The 23,311-nt window shown below is 42.3% G+C and overlaps 5 protein-coding genes across 5 annotated transcripts; 2 read left to right on the top strand and 3 right to left on the bottom strand.

Moving 5' to 3' along the window:
• Positions 1-531: 531 nt before the first annotated feature.
• On the bottom strand, positions 532-5,039 carry LOC128714655 (structural maintenance of chromosomes protein 3-like). The gene is made up of 6 exons (XM_053809530.1): positions 5,025-5,039; positions 4,831-4,945; positions 4,559-4,698; positions 1,644-4,036; positions 1,343-1,574; positions 532-1,254 (listed from the first exon to the last, which is right to left on the bottom strand). Exons 1-6 carry the CDS (start codon positions 5,037-5,039, stop codon positions 532-534), a joined length of 3,618 nt encoding a protein of 1,205 aa, XP_053665505.1.
• A 399-nt stretch (positions 5,040-5,438) lies between these two features.
• On the bottom strand, positions 5,439-7,038 carry LOC128713718 (cell cycle checkpoint protein RAD17). Its single transcript, XM_053808581.1, has 4 exons — positions 6,078-7,038; positions 5,812-6,002; positions 5,623-5,744; positions 5,439-5,559 (listed from the first exon to the last, which is right to left on the bottom strand). Exons 1-4 carry the CDS (start codon positions 7,036-7,038, stop codon positions 5,439-5,441), a joined length of 1,395 nt encoding a protein of 464 aa, XP_053664556.1.
• A 1,053-nt stretch (positions 7,039-8,091) lies between these two features.
• Positions 8,092-9,956, top strand: LOC128712467 (uncharacterized). Its single transcript, XM_053807359.1, has 3 exons — positions 8,092-8,177; positions 8,241-9,078; positions 9,150-9,956. Exons 1-3 carry the CDS (start codon positions 8,095-8,097, stop codon positions 9,954-9,956), a joined length of 1,728 nt encoding a protein of 575 aa, XP_053663334.1. The 5' UTR covers positions 8,092-8,094.
• A 421-nt stretch (positions 9,957-10,377) lies between these two features.
• LOC128713921 (transcription factor TFIIIB component B'' homolog) lies at positions 10,378-14,150 on the bottom strand. Its single transcript, XM_053808793.1, has 5 exons — positions 13,874-14,150; positions 13,121-13,795; positions 12,903-13,054; positions 12,640-12,830; positions 10,378-12,574 (listed from the first exon to the last, which is right to left on the bottom strand). Exons 1-5 carry the CDS (start codon positions 14,148-14,150, stop codon positions 10,378-10,380), a joined length of 3,492 nt encoding a protein of 1,163 aa, XP_053664768.1.
• Positions 14,151-15,609: 1,459 nt separating this feature from the next.
• On the top strand, positions 15,610-17,486 carry LOC128712466 (uncharacterized). The gene is made up of 3 exons (XM_053807358.1): positions 15,610-15,692; positions 15,765-16,602; positions 16,674-17,486. The coding sequence occupies exons 1-3, from the start codon at positions 15,610-15,612 to the stop codon at positions 17,484-17,486; spliced, it is 1,734 nt and encodes a 577-aa protein (XP_053663333.1).
• Positions 17,487-23,311: the final 5,825 nt, after the last annotated feature.

Here is a 23,311-nt window from a genome sequence, read left to right as displayed (position 1 = left end):
TGATACTCGTAACAATTTTACAGATGCTGGTACAGCAGTTTCATTAAAATTTGATTGTATATCCAACTTTTGCGGATCAGCTAGAAAGCACGATGTGTAATCGATGTTTTCTTTTTTCGTGTTTCGGATGATTTTTTTGTCACGTCAACGCTGTCACTGCCATGAATGGCACTGCCCAAGGAACAAAACATTAAAATCGGTTCAAATTAATCCACGAATTTCCCACCCTAGTTGGAACATGATCCAAGATAACCAAAATACTACTTCGCATACTATGTTTAACCAGTTATTGATATACTGCTTTATGAATGATGGACGAATTTAAACGAATAGAAACAAATAATTGGTCGGTACCGTCATTAGCATTCAATAATAACTTCTATTCACCCGTAAGAACGATTGTACTATGTACGTGTATGTAAAATACTAGCAGTTATATTTAATATTTAAAATTGGTAAACTGCAATTATCGCTAGTAACAAAATGGCACATCATTAGTTTATTTACATTCAGAAAAAAATACTTAAATTATTACTTTTCAATCGCATCATCGACGACAAAGTTGAACGCTTGCTGTTTCGATACGGGACCGATATGGCTAAAATTGTTTTGGTATCGCACACCAAAAAACTTGTCCGCATGTTCCAGCAATTCTCGCCGAAACGTGATCGTAATGAATTGCGAATTTTCACTTAGCGTGTGTATTTCGTTGGCAATCACCTTGCGATACTGGCTGTCCAACGCCTGATCAAGCTCATCGAACAAGTAGAATGGGGCGGGATTATACTGCTGCAGAGCGAATATGAGTGCAACTGCCACTAACGTTTTCTGGCCTCCCGATAAAGATTGCATGTCGTTCAATGCTCCCTTGCTAGACATAAACGAAACCTTCAATTCAAGTCCCACGTAACGATCCGGTACGGCATCATTTCTGTGCTCGTCGTTTTCCTCTTCCTCGACATTGTCCGTTGTTTGCAGGATCAACCTTCCGCAACCGGTGGGAACGAACTTAGAGAATGTTGCGCTAAAGTTTGCATTCACTTTGGTAAAAATATTTTCAATGCAGTCAACACGCTGCGCTCGCAGATGTTGAATGCTTGTTTCGTGCAGTGCCCGTGAATCTTCTGTTTCCTTCAATTTCTGATTCAAAGCTTTGAATGCCTGCGAAACCTTCATATGTTCATTAACTGCTGCTCTGTTCACGGAGCTAAACTTGCCTATCTGCCTGTTCGTCTGGTCTAGTTCTTTCATTAGCTGTAGGAAGTAACGAAATATTCGTTCGAAAATTCATTTGTTAGAAAAAAAACAAAATTTAGGGTAAAATTATTTCCAATTCACGTACCTTCGGTAATGACATTTTTTGGTAAATTGGCTCAACTGCTGGTAAAACACCCAGTGCGTTGATTTGCTCAGCGTACTGGGAAATATCTTGTTCTATTTTCGATTTGCGTGTTTCGTACTTTATCAAATGTGGATCCTTGATGGCAATTACTTCCTCAGCCTTTTTAAGCTTTTGAAGCCAATAATCCAATTCTTGGATCAACTTTTCCTCCTTGTCCGTCATTTCATGCACTCTGCAAAGAAAAAACAGCGTTTATTGAAGTAATTCATTTTATAGTTAATCCTAATGGTCATCTTCTTACTGTTTTTCAGCAACGGTTATATCTTGAAGGAGAGAATTGATCTTGGCAGTCAACGTATCTTGCTGCTGCTGATACAGTTCCATTTGCTGCTTAAGTGTGGCGCAATCCAAACACTTCAAAGATGCAATCAGTGCGTCACGCGTGGGAATAAGTTTCGAGTTTAATTTGTTCTCCAGCTTGTGCTTTCGTTTTTGTACATGCAGTTCCGCAATAAATGCTTCGTTCTGCTGCTGTTTGAGGATTCTAATTTCGTTGTCTAATTGTGCAATAATTAGTTCATCCTCTTCCGATAAGACACTGACAAACTGGGTAGAAAGTTCACGCTTGAGACTGTTCTCTTTTGTTGATAGAATTTCCAGATCAGTTTTAAGAGCACGTATTTTACGTTCCTTCTCCTCGCATTTCTCTTCCAGCTTACGACATCGTTCTGAAAACGTACTCACGCGTATTTGTATCTGTTCTATTTTTTGCGATAATCTGCGAAGCTTCGTTTCCTCTGCTGTACGTTGAGTTTCATCATTATATATAAATGTTTGAATCTCCCTGATGTGTTTCGATGTGGACTGTAATTTGTTTTTCAGCAGAGAAATCTTTTCATTCAATCCGCGCATATGTAACAATTCGCGAACTTTTGATGAGCCCGGTGCGCGGTAGCCACCTGTAATGGTCCCGCTGGAAATTAAATCACCTTCTCTGGTGACACACGGCTGCCGATACTGCTTGCTAGCATTTGTCGCTACTTCCAACCCATCGCACAGTAACGTTTTTCCAAAAATGTGCCGGAAAGCAAGCTCGTACTTTGGTTTGAACCCGAGCAAATGAATTAAAGATTGTACCGCTTTATCTTCATCGCGCGTTGCAGCCAGTGGTTTCGCTTCCAAACGATTTAAAGGCAAAAAATTAAATTCACCCGGTAACTTGTTCTTATTGTACAACGCGATGATCTCATTTGCAACCGTATCCGATTCTACGATATGATAGTACAGTTTGTTGCCAGCTGTTGTTTCGACCGCTTGGTAGATGGCCTCTTCACACTGAAAAGTTTCCCAAACTTGACCGTAGTACCCACTAACCACGGGATGATTCTCTCCGGCTTGCGTTTTAAGCATATCTAATATCTTGCTAACTGATTGCGATCCTTGAAAAGCTCTAGCTCCAATTTGTTTTCGTATCGTTTGTTCCTGATCTGTACGTTGCGCTTCGAAATATTGCAAGTCTTCCTTTAGTTTAATTTCATCGCCAAACAGTTCCTCCAACAGAATCTTACTTTCTTGCAAACGGCTTCTTATCTGCATTATGCGTTCCTTGTACGTTTGTTCCTTCTTCAACAGCAATGCCAGCTCGGCCTCTTCCTGGGCTCCATTATTTTTTTCACTTTCCAGCGATACCAAAACGATGTCGTGTTCTTTGTCCGTTTCCAGCAAAATTTCATGTTTCTTGTCGATCTGATCCAGGACGTAATCGATCTCTTGTTTTAGAAAATGGTCACGATCTTTACGGTTGGAAAATTGTATGCCACGCCGTTGTTTGTCTATTATTTCGTTACGCATTTCTCTTTTCTTCAGCAATTGACTTTTATACTCATCTATTCGTTCTTGTGTTAATTTCAATTCATCCGAAACTTGTTTCAGGTCTTGCTGCACCTGTGCTATATCTGCTACCAGCGTATCCAACTGCGTTTGTTTGCTTTTCTGGTCGTAGCTTTCGTAAGACTGTTTATGTTCCAGATCTTTGATCTGCAGTTCCAATTGAGCTTTTTGCTTCTGAAGAGAACAATGTTTTTCGTTTAAGCAGGACTGCTGGGATAGGGCGTTTCTGAGGGCGATCTGATTTTCTTTGCGGTTCGTCTTTAAAACATTTGCATTCTCAAATGCTTCCGATTTTTGTAGTACGTATAGACGTTGTTTCTCCTCCCATGCATTTTCCATTTGTCGAAGTTCTTGGAGTGCAGTCGCAGAAACGGTTCGCTGTTTTTGGAGCACCATAAAGGTAAGTTTGCGTTGTTTCTTTTCAAGTTGTTCAAACTTTTCCTGCTCTTTTCGTTCCGTAGTTAAAAACTTAAGCCGTTCAGCAAGCGAAGCACATTCAATACGTGTTTGGTTCAGACATTTGTCCGCATCCTGCATGAGTTTCATGGTTTCCTTGAGTTTTTCATCATAGACCCGTATGCCTCCAATCTCGAGAAGCACTTGCAGCAGTTGAGGTGGGCGTGCCATTGCCAGCTGGTTGATTTTGCCCTGCTTAACAATGTAGTACGGGATACAGGTTGATACACCGATTGAATCAAGCGTTTCTACAACCTCTTTGCGTGTTGCATTGCGTCCATTCAGTTTATATTGATCTTTAGTAGCCGAAATGATTCGACGAATTCGCACTTCTGATGGATTGTTTTCCTACAACATACAAAATATAAATTTATTAATATCTTTGATTATTTATTTTGTTGCTTGTGGTCTGTGAGGTGGTGTGAAAAATGAATGGGAGTGTCTTTTAAGTACGCAGGGTTAACATTATCGTTCTCTTTTTGTTCTGGTGTGCAAAATACGACATTTGAAGTACGTTATTAACTATAATGTCTTGTCATATTCAACAGATCCAAAGGAGTACTATTCGTTTTACGCCGTGAACAGATCGACACGATTTTCAGAACGAGTCAATTGATATACGTTGAATCGTTGTATGACAACCACTGGTATCACTGCACTCTATTCACAACAAATTGCACGGAAAATAAAACGACACACACAATCATAACCAACGCGGGTCATGAAATAGCCCTATTCATATGCTCTCTCTAGGTTCAACGGATATGCATACAATTACTTTGTTACAACACAAATAATGGTCAAGCAACAACGTTGCTGTAATGCAAATATACTTTCAACGACGATTTTAATTTAAGTAAAATAACTTACCGATGGAATTGATGTCTTTTCGAGCACAATCTCAACAAACGCAAAGCTTGTACGCGTCTTAGAGGCGCCTTTGTTGATTAATCCAACGCGTTCTGACTGTCGCAGGTTATTATACTCATCGCTAAGTACAAACTCGATTGCTGAAAAGGTAAACAGTTTCGTCAGTACTGAATCATTTACACATCTATTTATCCTATTTCCACAAGAAAATGTGCCAATGTGAAATCCAATCTCCAAGATGCGAATTTATCAAATAGAAATTTTAAACTTACCACTAAAGAAATTACTTTTACCCGAACCATTTCTTCCCACCACGACGTTATGTCTTGGATCGAGCTGTTCAACAACGGTTTCATGCGTGTAGCTTTTAAAGCCATTAATTATTATCTGCAGTGGAGATGTATTTGAGGTTACGAACAATTTGTATAATTTGCCATTTGCATACTGCATAACAACACTTGCTTACCTCTTTCAAATACATTGCAACACCAAACCTGAACCACACACCTAACCATGCGTCTAAACGATTCAACCGCCAACGCGTAACTGGCATGGTACGGTTACTAAGGTTTCAACTGAATCTGCCACTCCAAGGTTTCCATGGTAACAGAAGCTTATCCAACATGGCCGACGCTTGCTTGGATTTTTTAATCAGCCAGCAATCGTTACTTACCTTTTGTTTTCTTGCGTTCAGCAAAGTTTTCGGGTCATGTGAATTGAATAGATCCAAAGTGGAACTAAGTAAAAAGCGCCGTGTACATTCTATTTGATAAAATTTCATTCTATCGATATCCATGACGCCAAATACGTTTTATTGGAGAGTTAGCAAAGGTTTTTTTTTTAAATTAATGTTTTATAGAGTAACAGCATCTTTCTGCGTTTAATGTTTTGATTTTCGAATGATTGATACATAACCCTTGTACTCCGTGGCTAACAACCTTGCCGGAACCGGACGCAGTATTAATCCCAACCTTTTGAGCTGCTCTTCGTACGATTTGGTACTAGAAATACAAGAGTTGGTGTTAATTTCTGTGATGGTTTAACATCTAACAGCTCACGCATACCTTTCTTGCAGCTGAACCTTAATTTTCTTCCTTATCGGTTGAAAACCATGCGCGGTTTGTTCGTTATTAACCATCATGCTGCGTACAGCTATGTATATGCCGTACGTTGCCAGTTGGTCCATCTACAAAAGGAAGCACCATTTTATGAAGTATCGAAACATTTTCATACTAAAGCAAAGTCTCCCATACCCTGAACTCGTTCATGATGGCATCTACTACGGTAAGCGTATCGGATGCTCGGCACACGTTTTGGATATCCGCACATCTCGTTACGTAGTTTGAATGAAGCAGTGACACGATGCTCGATGGTTGAGTCAAAAAACATTCTGCAATGCTTTCCGGGGAATGTACGAACCTCACGCTTTCGTCTTGTTTAACGACTGCAACAAAATAAGTGGTCAGTTGTTAACCAAACATATTCGCTTTTGTACGTTATTTTAATTCCATTTACTTACACTTAGGGTGGAAGATGCGGCCAAGTCCATGCATGACCGTTAAATTTTCGTTCAGTCCTAGCTGCTTGGTTTCCTTTTTCAACTTAGAAACGTTGGATTTTGCTTTTTTGTCAGTACAGCTAGTGTCGCTATCCAGCCGCAAACGTTTGGACAATACAACGGCTTCAGATTTCATGCACGTAAATAAATAGTTCAGGCAGCAATTCCTTAAATCCCCTTGAGACGAAGCTATGATGTCCTCTTCCACCGCCTTTGATGGTGCTGCTTGATACTGCTTGGATATTTCTTTGTCTGCCTTTATAATGCCACCGATACGTTTGATCGCTTTCTTCAGCAAAGAGGCAGAGACGGCGTTGAATTTAATCTGATGTATCTGAAAATTCTCCACAATATGTGACGGAAACAAATTGTACGCTACATCAAGTGATTTGCTAGCCGTATCCGTAGCAATGAAAACGATTGGATCCGTGCTGCTATCCCGATATCGCTCCAGTGATTGGTGAAACTCTTCCGGCGAACGAAGCATAGAGTTGGGAAAATCCTTCACGAGCAGCAATTTAATGCTTTCGGCCGCGGTGCTAAACAGCGAACAGTAGCGTGATGTTTTGTACAGGAAATCATCAAACAGTGCCTTCTGAGGACGTCGTCCCTTCCTTTCTTCCCGGTCATCGAAATCGAACCTATCGTCGAAGAAAAGTTCAACATCGACGGGAGTTGTCCATTCGCTGATGTCGTATTTCATTGCTTGTGCGAGTGTTTTGATGCAAACACTTTTACCGCTGCCGGACGGACCCGTGAGCAGCAGGAACTGTGTCGCGGGGTTTTTGTGCGGCTTTTGTGCTTCTGTTAACCATTGCTTCAATTCCTCTATCTTTTTCACGTGAATTGCTAGGTCCGTTTCTTCTAATGGTTTGAAGTGTTCCAACAAATCGGCCGAACTTCCATCTCTCTTCGTTTGCATGTTCTGCGTGAAGAAATCGATTGCATTAGCAGAACACTATTAAACTATAATTATGATTGTGTATTGCTTTCTTGTAAGTTCCCTTTACTTACGAGAAAATGCCAATTTTCCCCAGGAACGTGGAAATGTTTTTCCAACTGTTTTGTTGTTTTGTAAATTTAATTTGTCTCGAGCGATTTCTGTCATCAGCGCAGGAGATGTCAAATTTTGAATTCAGCACAGCAAAGTACAGGGTTCGCTGATCTACAGATGACCTTGCAACAAACAAGACACGCGACAAAAACAAACCAATGCAAGGAGGTGCTCAACAAAATCTACGGAGAGATATTCCACGACACAGCACTAGAATCCAGTATTCAGGGCTTATTTGCGCTACTTCTCAATTTATTTTTAACATTTATGGATATGAGCACGAGCAACTATGGACAAAGAGGAGAATGAAGTTATCCAGCTAAAATTCTCTATGAAAATATCAAACAACTATGGTCAGTTGTTTCATCGCACAAAAAGTTCGGCTGTAATGTCTATTTCTATTCTACATTGCACTATGTTCACCTTATTGGGTTGGGCTGCCACCTGGGACTCTAAAACAGACAATAAAAAAATCAAATGAAATAAGCAACATTAAAGAAACAAACAACCCCAAACCACACATAACAAAAAAACAAATAATACAAGCAAAACGCTCAAAAACACTCATGCAAAAAAAATAAACTACAACCTAATAAACAACATACAAAACAATAATCAAAATAAAAGGGGCCCTAAGAAACAATATGCACAAACAAGAACATGTAGAACCTCACACAACGGATCAAGAAACTAACCGGGCACTTTAAACAATGAAAAACATAAGCAAACTTTCTTAGAAATGGACACATCTGTCCTCTCTTTTCCTACATCTCCGAACCTACATAGAAGAAGATGTTTGTATAGCGACAGTGTGCTGTTGTTATCCAGGAAATCTCGTAGATTAAAGTGCTCTACAGCTGATGGTTGACACAATCGTTCCATCCAAATCAGGAAGCACAACGCATATTGGATACCGGTAACAAAATGGGAATTCGACATCTACAAAGCTTTATGGATAAGAATTTGAGGAATGGTACATACGTTGTTCAAATGGAACAGGAAATATGGTTAGTATGTGCATTTAACAAACATCAATTCCAATCAAATCAATTCCAACGCTAACTTTTCAGCAATGCGAAGAAGAACATGGAGAAACCTTTGATAGTGATCGATCTTACGGCACTGTTTTCTATATTTTGTTCCGACTTACGTGGCGCCCTGTGTGGTACGCAGATCAAACGAACGGAGCATACAATCGACATGTTTTTCGAGCGCCTGACCGATGCGGGCGCTGAGCTGGTGTTTTTCTATAATGGCCATACACATCCGACCAAGCGTGACATTTGGATCACTAGTCAAAATGAAAAATACAATGCCATGATCCATATTGTGGACGCAATCAACTCACGCATGTCGCTAGATCGGATTGTCGTTAAGTTTGAGAAAACCATACCTACCAACACCAACCTTAAGTTACGTCGAAAGGCAAGACTGAGCGGTAAGCTAATTGTGCCGACCGAGTTGGAGTCTGATCAGGCGCTAGCAAGTTACGCAACAAAACATAACGCATTAGCGGTTATAACGCATGATACGGATTTTTTGATCTTCGCGGGAAAGTGGCAACTCTGGCATGCGAACCGGATTAATCCAACTACTTTAGTTGCACAAGCGTTCAACAGGCAGGCGCTATTGCAAAAGCTTGGTTTGCAATGGCAACAGATGGCAGTATGGGCTACATTAGCTGGAAACGATTTCTTCAAATATGACGAATTGGAACCCTTCTTGAATGATCTTGGTCCGCATCATCAGAAGTTTACGAAACTGGCGGAGTATGTGCGCAGTCTGCCGATAACGAAGCAGCTGGATGCTGGAACGGTACAATCCATTCTGGAACGGGTGTACAAGAACAGACGTCTACCAGAGGAGGCTTTCGAATGGTTTCAGCAAAGTGTAGCTTTTTATCAAATCGTATGTAGTACCGCTCTTTTGCATATCTTTGTTACCATTTCTATAACGTTACTTCCCTATTCTTTTTATAGGAACCTCCGAGCGAAGCCACGCAAACAGATGAAGATCCATTTTCTTTTTTGCTCCAGGCTCAACAAATGTTTGCGTACCGGATATTGACCGGAATACCAATGAACTGCACACTGCTGTTCTTCGACTACCGTTCGGCCGAGCTAGGAAATTATTTTGACATCATCGCACCAATCTTTGCACGTTGGGGGGGCGTGCTACTGTATCACCATCGCCAGGAACGTCAACACGTAACATTGGTTGTAAAGCGAAATCATTACGATTCGCACGGTTTCGTTGACGTACCGGTCGTATTTCCGAGTACCATTACACCTCCCAAGGTAGAGGATTTAATCTCAAAGGACCCAACATTAGTGAATTCACTGTTAAAACGCAAGCTGCAGCTGCTACGTTGGGTATGTTCGGATGATTTAATCGACCAGGAGCAATTAAATTCTACCCCTTCATCGCTTTTGTTAACCGTATTGGTCCTGTACCGACTACGTCAGTACGGAGCAATAAGCATTTTCGAGGTAAATCTCCTACTATGCATTGCACATCAGGTTTCGATCGATAAGTTCGATCCGGCAAAGGAACCGTACCCGGAACGGTTGAACTCCCGTGCCTTCCGTGTAGGGTTTCTGTTTCAGAAATTATACGAACAATTCGAACGGGTTACCAAAGCACTTGGCCTGCCGGAAGAGTATCGTCCTTCGGCACCGTACGATGGACTACGGTATCACAACTATTACACCTTGTGGACCAATGCGCACATTGAACCATGCCACATGGAAATAATCGAGGGCTGGCGTTTTAAACAACTAGCATAAAACGACTGATAATTGTTTTATTTCGCATCGCCATCCCTCATCACTTGACTACCATAAATATTATTCAAGTTTCGGTTTATATTCATAACGTCGTGCCTTACCTTCCTATGAACAATTGGTACAACTGTAAAACATTTATATTACATTATACATACGGATCGTTCGTTTATAGTTTTGCGAGCGATCACGTCTCTCTCTGTGAAGTTCGGTTGAATGTTCAAAACAATAATTGAACTCTTGTTTTTCGAACGGCAAAAAAGGCGAAAAAAATTTATTATTCGAAATCCTTATAGTAAAATAACATAGTTAAATAAATGCCAAACATACATTCGGCCAGAAATATATGAACTTCCATAACTTACTAATGAGAATTAATTCCATGCAATTGCTACGCACACCTCCGCATCCGCACAACGTATCGTTACCGTTCGGTCCCACCAGCCTCCAATATTTGCCGAATGTTTTCAATCACGTCCGCCGGCACATCGAGCGGCTTTTCGCTTAGTTGGCCCGTATCTGGGTGCGATACGTAAATTTCGTAGAAAGTTTTGGACGGATCAACGCTATCGTGACTTTCGACCAGCACCAACGAATTGATATCTATATCCTCAAGCGAAAACCCACCATCGTCCTCTTCCGCATCCTCCTCCTCCTCTGGTTCTTCTTCAATCTCCTTGGCAGAAATGCCCGTATCAAACAGTGTGTACTTTTGCAGGTCTTGGTTTTCGCGTCGCGATGCATTTGATTGCGTCACATGCTTAGGGCTGCTGTTAGTGACCGTTTTGTAGCAGCTCATCCTATTTCGCATGTCATCCACAGCATCTGTTGAATTTTGCTGCTCTGGCTTCGGTACATTGCTAGCACCTTGCGCAGCAGAAGCGTATTCAGCCGACTCTCCCGCGAACGCTGTCACTTTATCGGGCAAAATGTCGGGAATGATGACGGTTCCGCTGGACGAGCCGTATTCTAATTTTTCATATACCATATACGAGATCGATTCTGTTGTCGGCACAGTCGCCGGTGGCCAATTAATCATTTGCATATTAATAGCCCCAATCCGGCCGGTACTCGTTTCGATGTTTGCATTCGCTTTAGGATTCTCAACACTGCACAGCTCTTGCTTTGTCGTGGTTGCTGCACAAGACAGCACCAGCTGCTGGCAACCCGATTCGTACTCGTCGTACTTGATCTCCACCGGTGTTAGCTCATTGATCATAGTAGGCTGCACTGACTGCCCAACGTCCGTGCGGATACAGGTCGTGTGAGTTTGATCGTCGAGGTTTTGCAGCGTTATCACAGTGATAGAATCATCTTCCTGGTCCGGCACGATGTTGTCGGTAGAAGCAGAAGCAACCACAGCAGCAGCATCACCCGCACCATCAGCATCATAATCAGCAGTATCCATGATGTCATCCGAAATCTGATAACCATCCATCTCCATATCATCCATACACTGGTACTTGACGATCGGTAAATCTAAGTTGGCATTGTCGTAGGTTACTGCAGCAGGTTCGTACGAAACAAACGGTTCATTGGGATTGTTCGGGACGGACGCGTTAGAAATATTACCGTCCACTGGAACTTCTTCAGTAATGTCCTTTTTAATTACAACAGCACAATCTGCTTGCCCTTTGGTTTCAGTGTTCTTTAAAGCGGCCGATACGGACGTGGATTTACGATAAGCTTGTTTCTTTTGCTTGAATTTACGTTTCATACGCCTCCAAGGCTTCTTCGCGCCTCTATTCATAGGAGTTCGGAGAGTAGATTTGTTCTTCGGTGGGTCCATTATTACCAGCACGTTTTCTTCTGAGACAGTCTCAACCGGTAGCTGTTCGGGCATTTCGACAACATTTGAAGAAGCCGGAACAGGTGATGTATTTCTGTTGGGTTGACCGGATGAAGATGATTTTGTGGAGCATCCACCGGTCGCATTATCCAATGCGAAGTTCACTGGTACCTTGTTTGCATTGGCAGGTGTACAGTTAGGTAAAATGTCATGCCCAGGAACGAATTCAGACTGGTGTTGTTGTTGTTGTTGTTGTTCCGGGGGCATTTTAGAGGTAACGTTGGTAGAAACCAGCATCGTAGTATCAAGTTTCTTCGATGCAGGGACTCGTTTCGAGTATTTAGACGCTGCTACATCAACTGGGAAGCTTTCGGGTGTATTCACCGTACCAGCAAAGGAACATTTAACGATATCGTGAACAGACTCAACCTGCTGTGCAACCTTCAGTTCAGCAATGTTGGTGCTCGTATCCAGTGTTGCTGTACCTGTTTTCTTTGGCACTGGGGCACGTTTCCGTTGCTTTAAGCTTTCCTTAGGGACAACATCCATCGTTATAGTATCTGGTGAATTGCACAGCAAAATCATGGCGTTGTTGACCTCGGAAACGGTTCCAAACTCTTGTTGTTGAGCCTGTTCCTTCTCTTGCTCTGCTTCCACAATCGATGGAAGCGTTACGATAATTGGTTTCGTGGTAGATCGCTTCTTCGAGGGCGATTTACGTTTCGGTTTCTTTACCTCTTCTCCCAATGGTTCCGAAACGTCCGTCAGCACACGCTCTGATTTGCTGATTCGTCTTTGAGGGTTACTACTGATGGACTTTTGCAACAGGAGTCTGCAAGGTAAGAAAACGCAATACATAGTAAAAACAATTTGCTAGTGGACAATTGATAATAATACTTTTTGCGCAATTGCTCCTTTTGCTGCTGTTCAATCGATTCCATTTTGCGTTGCTTTTCCTCTTCTCTTTGCTTTTCGAGCAGTTCATCTTCCTTCGCAAACTGTTGCCGCAACTCATCCACATTAAATTCCTTCGGATGGAGTAGCGCTTTGTTTACCAGCGTAAGATTGATACGCTCTTCCTTTTTAAACTGAAACGATGAAGCTCATCAGTAGCTATAATTCGCTTCCTGGAGCCTTTAAATCTGCCTGTTTTGCTTTACCTTAAGTTTGAGATCACGGCGAGATCGTTGGGGAAACAGCGGTAACATCATGGAGAAATCTGTCCCAATCGTGTGTAGACAGCGGTAGAAGCGAACCGTTTCTTCATCAGTCCAATCTTTCGTCCTTCGTATACGGCTGTAGTAACCGGAATCTGGGGAACAACAACAATTATTATTATACACTCTTCTTTTCCAAAGAAAACAATGTCCACACTTACTGCCGCTGTACTCGTCCTGGTACACTATATCCGTATTGGCTAGTGTTTCACGCATTTCCTTTTCGCGCTCATTCTCAATCACTAGACTAGCCTCATCGAGTATCATTTCACCGTTTGGACCCAGCTTCAGTTGGGGTGTTAACTGAACCGGGGCTAATGGTTTTTCGGTGGCCGTTACTGGCATCGAACCGGACGGAGCCGGTGTAGGCGAACGGGATTTACTTACGCTGCGGCTACGCTCTCCATCCCTCTCACGACCATCGACACTTTTGGGTATATTTTCCAGCGAACCACGCTTACTGAGTGCGGGCGGCGTCATCGGGTTGTTGATCGGATTGTAGTAGATCATGTCAAACATGGTTAGGTTCTGTTTGTTTACATTTTCGATGTTGGTTAAGCGTTTGCGGATCTCTTTCTTGTTCTCCTGAGTGCGTTGGGATTCTTCCTGCTTGGTTGCCAGCTTCCTGGTTACCTTGTTGACAGTAACCCCCTCCGGAAGGGATTTGTTCGAGGTGAGTGACTCGGTGCGGTTTCTTTTACGTGCCAGCGGTAGAGTGAAGATGGAACGAGAATCCTGCTTTCGTGGGGACATTGGTTCTTCGCCATTGTGGAAGGTGCTGGCCAAGCTTGCGGTTGAATCGGAACAGCTCTGCTTCGCAGCATCATCTACCGGTTCTGATCAGATAAAAAAAAACAATTAAGGGATGGTATTAATTAGCCTTCATACTATTCTGCAATTAAATAAACACATACTCGGTAGTTTAAAATCCTGGAACGGTTCTTCACGCGGTACTTCCGGTTTAGGGGTCAGAAGTGTGCCTTTTGGAGCAATTTCTACAGTCACTACATCTATGGACGCTGATATAGTTGTTGCGGCATTCTGCACATCGTGTTCCTTAACCGGCTCTTGTAGAGTTACTGGAACCTCCTGTTTGATTGAGTCTACAGCAGCATTGGTCGTATTTTGTTTTGGTGGTCGACGAATGCTAAGATTAGCCGCAACTTTAACGCGTGGTCGTCGGGTAGCCATAACACACTGTACCTTACCCTCGGCACATTGTATAAGTTGAAAATCAGTTATAAAAGCACTTAAGCTTTATAAACTATAGGCGACGACTATACACTCGTGTAATTTATCGCCGTGCCGTTCCGGATCGATCAATACTTGGTATATCCGATTCCGTTGCCTTGCGATATTTCGTAACGTTCGGTGCTTCCTACGTTCATTGGGTGTCTGTAAATTGGCTGAGAGAGAACGGAACTTTTGCACAATTACAATTAACATCGATCTAGCAGAGACATGATTTTCTTGGATAAAACAGGCATGTTTTTTATTGGTGACGTTCTTTTTGACGCAAGCTTATACATTTTTGACCCGATGAAAAATCGCACATAATGCAATGCTCCTTTCTCAAGTAACAAATGTGACCGAGTGACCGCCCAGCGGGCAAGCTTTCATGCGTTTCTCTGCGGTTCACCCACTTCCAACACCCGTTATTAGACTGTCTCTACACAGTTAACGATTGTGCATTGTACCGTCTGCATTGTGTATGTAGCTCGTGGAGTTGGAGCTCATGGAATATCCATGTGTGTGTAAAAAATCTTTAGTAGCCATGCTTTGTTTTGTTTTCGAAGTGGACGTGGTAGGAACCTTTTCTACCTATCGAAATCGTTACCTACCCACTGGATCTACTGAATCTACGTCGACCCTATTCCGACCTGAACTCACAGCACCCGAGGATTAGAATCGATGCCGATAATCTAGCATTGGATTATGGGACGGTTCGCGAAATGAACCATAAGCCCCATTGCTGATCCGCACACTATCGGAATATGTCTTTTAATCGCCTTTTAGCCTCGCCAAACGATCACATTTTGTCGCCTTTGTATTTGGCATGGAGGCACTGAGCGCGCTGGTGTATTTGGTAGGGCCACCAGTTTCACACGAAGAGACCATCCCATCCGAATCAATTTTCCGTACGCAGGACGCAGGAGTACCCAGCTACGTGGTAATAAAGACAATGAAACCTAAAAATGGTAGGCTAGGCTTGTTGCGTGTGCCCCTTGAGTGTGCCTCAAACGAAGACGTTTTTTTAAATTTACTGCTTGGGTTGTTGAATTCTCAGCAATGTTTGTTTTGACTCTGATAAAATCTCTTTTATTACTGCCAACGTCGTTATAAGTTTGAAGTCATTATTGGTGAAAAATATACTCTAGCTGTGTCAGCAAGTTAAAAAAGTGAGATGTAGTAAAATAAAGTGTAGTGTTAAAAGTGTTTAAAATTATAAAACTTGACCACCTTATCCATCCTACGTATATATGCCTTGACTGCTGTCATAATGACAGCCAAACATACGCCGGAAAGCACAGCACTGTAAATAAATTATTATCATATAATACTCGAAAGAATGACCAACTTCAGCCTGCAGACATTACTTCGGTTATTTTGAATTGTCAACTATCTTTATAGATTGCAAACCGGCAGCAAAATGGGAGTTCGACATCTACAAACGTTTATGGATAGGAAAGTAAGGAATGGCACGTACACGGTTCGAATGGATCGGGAAATTAGGCAGGTGTTTGGATGTAAAATCGAGTGTGATAAGAAACACAATTCTCAACTAACATTATCCAACACTTTCAGGAATGCGAAGAATATCACCGAGAAACCTTTGGTAGTGATCGACCTTATGGCTATGTTTGGTTTATTTTGCTCCGACGTACGTGGTCTGCTGTGCGGTACACAGGTAAGACTAGTGGAGCGTTTGGTCGGTATGTTTTTCGAGCGCCTGACCGATGCGGGCGCCGATCTGGTATTTTTCTACGATGGACAGCTGCAAATGAACAAGTATGATACTTGGATCACTCGTCAAAATAACAAGTACGAGCTTATGATCGAAATTCTGAACGCAATCGATGCACGTGAGCCGTTGGAGAAGGTAGCAGCAAAGTATGAGAAAACCATTCCAACCAATACTTGCCTTAAGCTACGTCGAGTTGCTAAGCGGTACGGTAAGGTAATCGTTTCGACCCAGTTGGAGTGTGATCAGGCGTTAGCTATTTACGCAACAAAACATAACGCATTAGCGGTTATAACGCATGATACGGATTTTTTGATCTTCGCGGGAAAGTGGCAACTCTGGCATGCGAACCGGATTAATCCAACTACTTTAGTTGCACAAGCGTTCAACAGGCAGGCGCTATTGCAAACGCTTGGTTTGCAATGGCAACAGATGGCTGTATGGGCTACATTAGCTGGAAACGATTTCTTCAAATATGACGAATTGGAACCCTTCTTGAATGATCTTGGTCCGCATCATCAGAAGTTTACGAAACTGGCGGAGTATGTGCGCAGGCTGCCGATAACGAAGCAGCTGGATGCTGGAACGGTACAATCTATTCTGGAACGGGTGTACAAGAACAGACGTCTACCAGAGGAGGCTTTCGAATGGTTTCAGCAAAGTGTAGCTTTTTATCAAATCGTATGTAGTACCGCTCTTTTGCATATCTTTGTTACCATTTCTATAACGTTACTTCCCTATTCTTTTTATAGGAACCTCCGAGCGCAGCCACGCAAATAGATGAAGATCAATTTTATTTTTTGCTGCAAGTAGAACAGGAATTTGCGCACACGGTATTAACGGGAGCACCGTTCAATTGTACTCTCTTTTTCTTTGACTACCGCTCGACGGAGTTTGGAAATTACTTTGAGATTATCGAACCGCTCATTGCACGTATTGGGGGCATCTTGTTATACCACCGTCAGCAGGAACGACAACATATAACGGTGGTTGCAAAGCGAAACCATCACGAATCGCTCAGCTTCTTTACCGTGCCTCTCATATTGCCGAGTACCCTTACGCCTCCTCAAGTAAAGGATCTAATATCAACGGACGCAGATTTGAAGATCTCTCTACTGCAACGCAAACTGCAGCTACTGCGTTGGGTTTGTTCGGATGATTTAATAGACCACGAGGAATTAAATTCTATCCCTTCGTCGTTTTTGCTAACTGTGTTGGTGCTGTACAGGCTGCGTCAATATGGAGCAATACGTATGTTTGAAGCAGATTTGCTTCTTCTGATTGCACATCAGGTTACGATGGAGCTGTTTGATCCAGCGGAAGAACCGTACCCGAAACGGTTGATATCCCGTGCCTTTCGATTAGCGTTTCTATTTCAGAAAGTATACTCACACTTCGAACGGATTGCCGAAGCGCTGGGCCTGCCGGAAGAGTACCGTCCTACGGCACCGTTCGATGGACTTCGATTTCACAATCACTACAGAGTGTGGACTAGTATGCGCATTGAGCCACATCACATTGAAACGATCGCAGATTGGCGTTTGTATAAGCATATAAAAAAATAATGATACAGGACACGTGTCAAACCCCATCAAAATCATTTCCCTACATGCAGAACAATGTCCAAAAGAAAAATGATTCTAGTCGTTTCATTCTCATCGAATGATCAATGGCTTACTAATGCAAACATTATCTTTTGATACTACCATTTATATTACCATCATGTTTCTACCATGTCGATTTTATCTGCTGTAATAATATAGGTTTGAGTTGATGCTGCGATGGGATTTATTGAACGATTTAATCCAACTATGGTTCGGTATTTCTGTTTAACGGATCGTATGTGGTTTTTTATGTAGATCAGGGGTCACTAATCTACGGCCGCATGCGGCCTTCGAGAGCCCCCTGTGCGGCCCGCGACGCTGTCGCTGTTGTTACCATTTTAAAAGGTTGTCTAAATACAAAAAGCTGTAATATGTTTTTTACTGTTCAAGTATTAATTTTTGCAATAGTCAGTTACATTCCATACCAGAAATTGTAAAAAAAAAAAAATTATCGCGAGCGCAACATCTGTGTAAATTACCCGTTAGATAATATGTTCGAGGTTCCCACGCTATCGTAGTTTCAACTAATGCAGCCCGAAGGCTCAAATGTTTGGAGTCCCCTGATCTAGATGTTCGGAGGCCGCATGCTTAACGTAGTTTCGTAGAATGTTCCAAACGAGCAACAACGGTTGACTTCCCGCTTTGATCAGCCCTTTTTTTTATCCCATTCGGATGCCCTGCGACATTTCATAGTGTTTTGTTAGTTAGTTGATTAAAATACAATTAAACGCGAATATTTTTGTCATACAACGATCGTAGGCAACAAAGAACGCCTTGCGTAACAAAGCATGTGGTTTATTAATTACGCTTTGTTTTCCTTCTACACATCTGATAACTCGCAGGCCCGATGAAAAATCACACTCAATGAAACCCCAAAATTCCCAAATACCCTAAATAATCGCAGTGTCAAAATATTTAATGCAGTTTACAATTTTTTTTTTAAAGGATTGATTTTAATTTGAAATAATCTGAGCTCAATAAATGTTTAAGCTGCCATTTTTTATTTATAATTTAAACCAAAATTGACATTGTCAAGAGATTTCATCTTCTTTCTGTCAAACAGCTCTTTGGCGCAACAGAACGCAACATAGTGAGCCTTGTAAACTAGTGAGACCGCATTCGATGATGGTAGGGTAATTTGATACTTATGAAAATCGCGAAATTAACCGAATGAAACATGAACCGAGCATGAGGTATTAACGGTAAAAAAAAGAATGCTTAGTAGACCAGATTTATTAAAAATGACAACCTCGCTGGTTGGGAGTGCAACCCAATTATTGAGGTGCCAACCATCGAGTAACCCAACTAAAATAAACACTACCAGTGCGGGTCGACGATATTCTAATCTCAAGTTTTTTCAGTTATTGTATGTTGTATTTGTTAGTGCATGCTGTATTTGTCAATAGATTGGAATAGAATACCTTCATTTTTATAAACCATATTCCGGAGTAGAGATGAAATTTTATTGAGATGTATTTTTAGCCATTTTCAACAAGGTCACGCTTTGCGATTAGTAAACACAGCGAATAAATAGAACCATTTCCTCAACTGTCAACTGCTTTGACCAGCTAGGGCAGACAACAGTGCACCCCAGCTTGTTCGCTCTCTTGCACCCTTCGCTCTGTAGTAGTGTGTGAGTTTCTCTCACTCTCTTGCATCACTGTCAAAGAATCGTTGCGACTCTAGAAAACAGCGAAACTATTTCCTAAACAGTAAAAATTTACAGCTACGTAAATAGCCAACGGCCGCGGCCAATCGGGAGGAAAATCCAATTCACTTTTACCACACGAAGAGTTTGTAAACTGTTTGCCAGTGTTTCTCGGTACGGTGTTTGTTTCTCGGTAAGCTTGCACAAGTGAGGAAAGAAGAAATAAAAAAATGCACACACATATCGCACGAAAGTGATTTGGTGACCTACGGTTCCGAAGGAGGAAAATCTGATTGGAGGACTGAAAAATAATCGGGGTGCATTAAAAACGTTTGAATTAATCAAGAATAGGTTGGAAAGTGGCTTTTCATTAACACATAAAGTAACTTTTGCTATTCAGTGATGGGGGTTGATTAACTAACCCATTTCCATAGCCTGCTCTAGTTTTCTGTCTCTTGGCTTTTGTAGCGCAATGGGACCACATTTTCTTATTCGATCACAGTAAGTTTGGTGTAGTGAATTTTCCTGCAGATTTCCCTTGGTGTATTTGCACGAAAACAAAGCTGCCGCGAGCTCATTTATCGCCATCATTTTTCCTGCAGAGAAAAACGGTGGTAATTCGAGCTGGTGTGAAAAAGTTAACGGGGAGGAAAAAAATACCGATACAGGAAAACGCGAAGAAAAATAGCCTCCCACTTCCCACATCGCGAGAGCGCAGAAGTGTATGTGTGTGCGTCTAAATGCGTGTGTTTGTGTGTGTCTATGCGTCCGTGCTTGCTGAACTCGTGAGGAAACGGAATGGGTGAGGGTGAAAAAGGGGTATGCATAGGGGCAGGAGGAGGGTGAGCGTGAAACACGAAATGGGTGGTGTGTGTGGAAAAGAATGGAAAGAATTGTGTAGCTTTTTGGTCCCTGGTTGCGGCACGGGCCTTTACTTCGCAGCAATAATATAATTCGTTCGATTTCCTACAACACTGAGCGTTGGCTGTGTGTTATCAGCTATCAGTGGGGTTTGTGTATTTTTCTTCACCATACACCACCCCACCCCCTGTTCACGCTACTCTCCTTCTCTTTTGATGCATTCGTTCTCCCTCTTTCTCTCTCTGCTCGACGCGCTTTTCGCACTTGGTACGAGTGTGGTATAATCGTTTTTCAAAATCATATTGGGATTAGATCGTGTATGAGTGTTTTTTTTCGTATGCCTGCTTTTCTTCTAGATTGCCGCGCGCCATAGTCGCGCAGTAGTCGCGTTTTCGCTCACACATTCACTCGAACGCAGCACCAGCTGCTTGCTTAGGTCAACATACAAACTACTATCACCCCCTCCTTCCGTATTGCGACGTGTGTGTGTGCGAAGATTTTAATGACGGTGCGCGCGAGATATACGCAGGGCCGTCTCAGCAGCTAAAGAGTAGTAGTTATTTCAAACCGCACGTACAAAATACAGCACAACAGTAGGGAACATACAACTTCCATCGCTTCGCCCGACGACGTGGTACATGTGAACGGAGTACGCGCGCGCGCCCGCGCGCATTCATGTGTGTGTGCGTCTTTAAGAGCGCGCGAGATCGAGCTCGCGGTTTCCCTTCCATCGTGTTGGTGCGTGTTGTGCGCGAGTTGTGCAATCGTCGTGATATGTTTTTCCTTACACCGCACACGATCTAAGGAGTCTAACGATCCAGTGTCCTATGGAGGGAAAATACCAACGAACGCACCTTTGCTAAACGGGAAAAACTCATCCTTGTCCCTTGCGCGATATTTGATCGGTGTCTAACGGAGTGTTTTGCGTCTTCATTTAACGTGTGACACGACGGTGTTTTTGAATGATTTCGTCTTGCCTGCCCTATCCATTGCTACTCGATCCGGTAGCGAATACAGTTGTATGCAGTTGATTCTGTTAGTAATTTTCACCTTTTTTCTCACCCCCTCACTCCCACCCCTACGAGAAACAGAGCAGGCCATGAGTGCAAACGTCAACATCTGTTCTTGTGATTGATCTGGAATAGAGGGATTGGTTGTTGTGGAGGAGCAATGACAACGGATGTGATATTTACGTCGATGGTGTTTGAGCTCTGCTGCATTTTTAAGGTTTCTCCCTCAGCAATTCTTGCCGGAGATACGTTGCAAATCAACCAAAATAGGCAAGAATTGTGTAGTCCGTGGTAGTTTAGTTACTACAGTTGATGGTTGATAAGAAAGGCTAGATTGCGACTATTGAACTGTCAAATGAACTCTACTCAGATACTCAGGAAAACACAGGCAATGTGAGTAGATACATAAATAATGAGGATTTATGTTGTTAGTAGCCTGTACGTAAAGTAATCTTGGTGGTGCAACTCATCCTCAACAATGAAGGAATGCGTGCTGGATTCCTGCTTGGTACTGTCACAATACCTCGGCAAAGGAGCAGGATATAGAAAAAAAACAGGAAAAGTGGCTATAAAGTGTGTCAAAATTGTTGAATGTGGTCAAAGTTACTAGATGTCATATCGTGTTTTAAGATTTACTTTCTTGAGCAGTGAGATCTATTTATCTTTGGAATATTTTTTGAAAGTAATCTTAACAAACTAGCTACAATTTTGAAGAATTTTAATGGTAGAAATGTTTGAGTGATCCTGGAGAAAAAACATTGGGAAATTGGTTGAGATATATCAACAACATGAGCGGTTATTGGGGAGTACTAGTTACTAGAGGTTATTGGGGGTATTGATTAGTTTCCTCGAACACCTCCAACAGCATCATCTACTTCATCTGCGCCTTAAGAGTTCATCATTTCGTTCCGTTTGTCTAATATGCAATTTTATTTTGTTATTTTCAGGATGAGCTTCTGCTAGCTCTGCTACCCGCGTGAGACAAGAGCCGTTTTGTTTCGCGAAAGAAAAGCAGCGAGAGAATGTCCCTACCCGGAAATTGTGAATTTGGTTGATGCATGCAATACCGATGTGTGCTTTCGTTTCGACGAGTGTCAGTTCCCGGTTGATCACGAAGTACCTCCGCCACGCGCAGCTTTCCGCAACAAGAAGAAAAAAAATCCCCGGTGTGAACAGCAGTTAGATTAAAAAGTGTCCCAAACCATGTCGCAATAGATAAAAGTCTCGCAACGGTAGTGCCCGCGGTACATTTGTGCTCAGCAGATGTGTCCTCCAAAAGTGTCGCGAGAGAATACCAGAGAGTGTGCATGTGGAGCTTAAGAAAGTGTGTGTGTGGTTTTTTTGCGTGAAAAACAGTGAACCTTTTGCACTGAGAAAAGTGATTGGGGAACCCAACACGTTAAATGTATCGTCGAGAGAAAATGGATGGGAAAAACAAAGCAGGCGATTTTCACTATTAACGCAATCGTCCCCGTGTTAGCTGCATCGCCGTTGTTCACACCAGCATCCCATTTGTATATATAATTATGTGTGTGTGTGCGTGTACGTATAAGTTCGTTGCGTTCTAAAGATGTGTATAGTGCTGGCGAAGGGTTTGAATGCTGCAATCATTTTCCGCGCAAGCACAAACAAGCGTGCAACCGTGTGTTGAAGAATTGAGAAATATATCTAAAGCTTCTAGTTGCCGTTTCCGGGAAAATCACAGCACCAGAAGCCGGAAATAGGATAAGAAAGATGAAATGAAAGCAGTGTTTGTTGTGTGAAAAAATAAATAATACGATACGTCGCCGGAGAGTTTCTGCTTTTCACACTGCTGAGAGTGCATTCGTGCACTTTGTGCTTTTGTGTCCCCCAAGGTGCTTTTTGTGCAGTGTGTGTGAGTGAGACTTGATCAGTTTTTCCGTTCTATAGCGGAGGAAAATGGATCGAGAGTGAAGAAAAAAAAAGCGAGAAACATCTCAATGTAAAAAAGTGAAGCATCAGCGCAGGCATTTGTTTTACTGTCGGTCAAAGAAGGCATCGGTATCAGTCGCCATGCTGTTGCAACAATAATTTGCGTTTCTTACCCACACGCACACAAGCAAACCCGTTCCGTTGGGTGTGAAAAACTCGTGGAAAATCGACAGCTGAACCGGAAAGGAAGGAGTAAAATTGTGTGTGTGTTTGTGTGTGAACGGAAGTGAAACGGCAACAATAACAGTAAGCGCAACAATAAAAGGAGTGACAGACATACACGCGCACGTGCGTGTGTGGCTCGACCGCGGTAC

The sequence above is a fragment of the Anopheles marshallii genome, chromosome 3 (genome assembly GCF_943734725.1).
Source record: "Anopheles marshallii chromosome 3, idAnoMarsDA_429_01, whole genome shotgun sequence".
NCBI classification, from domain to species: domain Eukaryota; kingdom Metazoa; phylum Arthropoda; class Insecta; order Diptera; family Culicidae; genus Anopheles; species Anopheles marshallii.
Note: the sequence above shows the minus strand (reverse complement) of the source record. Positions and strands in the feature narration are given on the sequence as shown.